The sequence below is a fragment of the Pelophylax lessonae genome, assembly GCF_965119305.1.
Source record: "Pelophylax lessonae genome assembly, chromosome: 6".
NCBI lineage: Eukaryota > Metazoa > Chordata > Amphibia > Anura > Ranidae > Pelophylax > Pelophylax lessonae.
The window spans coordinates 14,548,577-14,550,908 of NC_138773.1; the positions used below are offsets into that span (position 1 = coordinate 14,548,577).

At 35.9% G+C, this 2,332-nt stretch overlaps 1 protein-coding gene across 1 annotated transcript; it reads right to left on the bottom strand.

Annotated features, from left to right (window-relative positions):
• Positions 1–943: 943 nt before the first annotated feature.
• LOC309558424 (taste receptor type 2 member 39-like) lies at positions 944–1,894 on the bottom strand (the record flags this gene model as incomplete). Its single annotated transcript, XM_082261498.1, has 1 exon — positions 944–1,894. One exon carries the CDS (start codon positions 1,892–1,894, stop codon positions 944–946), a length of 951 nt encoding a protein of 316 aa, XP_082117624.1.
• Between the last annotated feature and the right edge of the window lie 438 nt (positions 1,895–2,332).

Here is a 2,332-nt window from a genome sequence, read left to right on the forward strand (position 1 = left end):
TCGGTTTTCATCATCATTACTGGATCCAGCAATGTCTGTTTTCATCCTCATTACTGGATCCAGCAATGTCTGTTTTAATCCTCATTACTGGATCCGGCAATGTCTGTTTTCATCCTCATTACTGGATCCAGCAATGTCTGTTTTCATCCTCATTACTGGATCCAGCAATGTCTGTTTTCATCCTCATTACTGGATCCAGCAATGTCTGTTTTCATCATCATTACTGGATCCAGCAATGTCTGTTTTCTTCCTCATTACTGGATCCAGCAAGGTCTGTTTTCATCCTCATTACTGGATCCAGCAATGTCGGTTTTCATCATCATTACTGGATCCAGCAATGTCTGTTTTCATCCTCATTACTGGATCCGGCAATGTCTGTTTTCATCCTCATTACTGGATCCAGCAATGTCTGTTTTCATCCTCATTACTGGATCCAGCAATGTCTTCAGCATTGTTGTATCTTTGATATTTATAGACATTTTTGTGAAAAACCAAAAACAATTAACAATAATTAAATATAGTGGAAAATGGATAAAACCAAAACCACCATGTATAGTAGATTGGTTGAGGAAAGTCAAAAATAACATAATTAGTGAAAAATTGGCTTACAAAAGAAGAGCACTAAAAAATACTAAAACATTTGAAAGAATATGGAAAGTATGGATAAAATCTCCCGAGCCAAGTACCTGATTATGCTGATATTTAAAATGTTTAGTTAAATGAATGTAACTTGGAGTATGATATGGGAATGAAGGTAAAGGGGGGTGTTAGGTTTGCTGGGATGGGGATAAAAGGGAAGACTCGTTGTTTATTAATATTTTTGTATTTGATATTTTAGTCTGTGATATCTTTGTTTATTGATGGAAAATAATAAAAATATAAAGAATTAAAAAAAATATATATAGTGGAAACACAACAAAAAAATGCACCAAAAATACAAAATCTACTCTTCTCTAGTTTCCTCCTCATCACTGGATCCAGCATTGCAGTTAAACATTTTCATCCAGGCTCTCTTCAGCATTGTTGTGGAAAGAGAAAGAAGAATTGATTGAATTGGACTATAGGAGCATGTAATGATTAGAAAACCCCAAAAGCCGTTGCTAAACGGATTGACAACATTGAAATAAAAAAGGCAAAGAACCGCATAGGTCAAAGCATAGAAAGCCAACAGACAGATCATGATTTTTACGGCACCTTCGTATTTTCTCACATTGCCGTTGGTGGATGATGTTTGGTTCTTCACCATTCTCAGTTTGTGGAGGTGCAGTGACCAGGCGGTGGAAGCCGTAGTGAAGACACTAATAAAGAAAGGTATAAAACTGCCAGCAAAAGAGAAGTAAAGCTTGGTATCAAAGTCTAAATATGAGGTAGAAGACACCTGCGATGAGTTGCTGAACGTTGAAATGACAGATTGTTTCTTCGTTTTACTTCCCACAATCATCTGTAATGTATTTAGCAAAGAACAAAGAAAAGAAAGTAGAACTGACATGACAATCATCCGTGAAGCAACAGAATTAATCTTTAGCTTCAGCCGAGAGAGAAGGTTGGAGCTGAAATTATTTATCTTGACGTAATAGTAGAAGCAGAGAGATGCCGTCAGCCAAGCCGAAGTCATGAAGACAAAAAAGGTGAAAACAAAAAGAGAACTATAGACTTCAGGGATCAAAATAAGAATTGGCCAGACAGAAAATACTAAAATAGTGGCAAAAATCACATAGGTAAAACCTAGATTGGAGATGCTCAAAGCAGCAATCATTTTCTCACATCCACTTACATGTTGACGTTTCCAATAGGTGAATAAAATTCTAAGGATGATGAAGATATTTGTGAAAGTTCCGATAATGGACTCCAGACATACTATGACAAAATATGCCCGATTTGTGGGAAATGCCATGATCGTCCACGACTGAAAAAAAAAAAAAAAATTAAATGTGAGGAATTCTGTCTAAAGGGGGTTCCTATATTTCCCAGAATTTTAATGATGCAGCTGCTTGTCCACCAATGTCTATGAATCAGCTTAAAAAAAGAAAATCTCAAACAGAAACCGTGTGCAAGCAATGCTTCTTAAGCAATGTTGGGTGCGGGTTAAGGCTTTAAATAGAATGTGATGAAAGCTGATTGGTCGGGCTGTAGGACACTGGACCTGCTGATTGACAGATGAGTCAACAGAAAATTAACGGTCTTAAAAAGAGCTCCACACTTTAGAATCCACAGATGTAAAAAAATGCCCCAAATATATTAGTTTTGCTTTTGTTTTTCTCAATACATCAGTATGATTTGCATGCTGATATTATTATTTTTTAATAAAGTTTAATTTATATTTTTTAGCTTT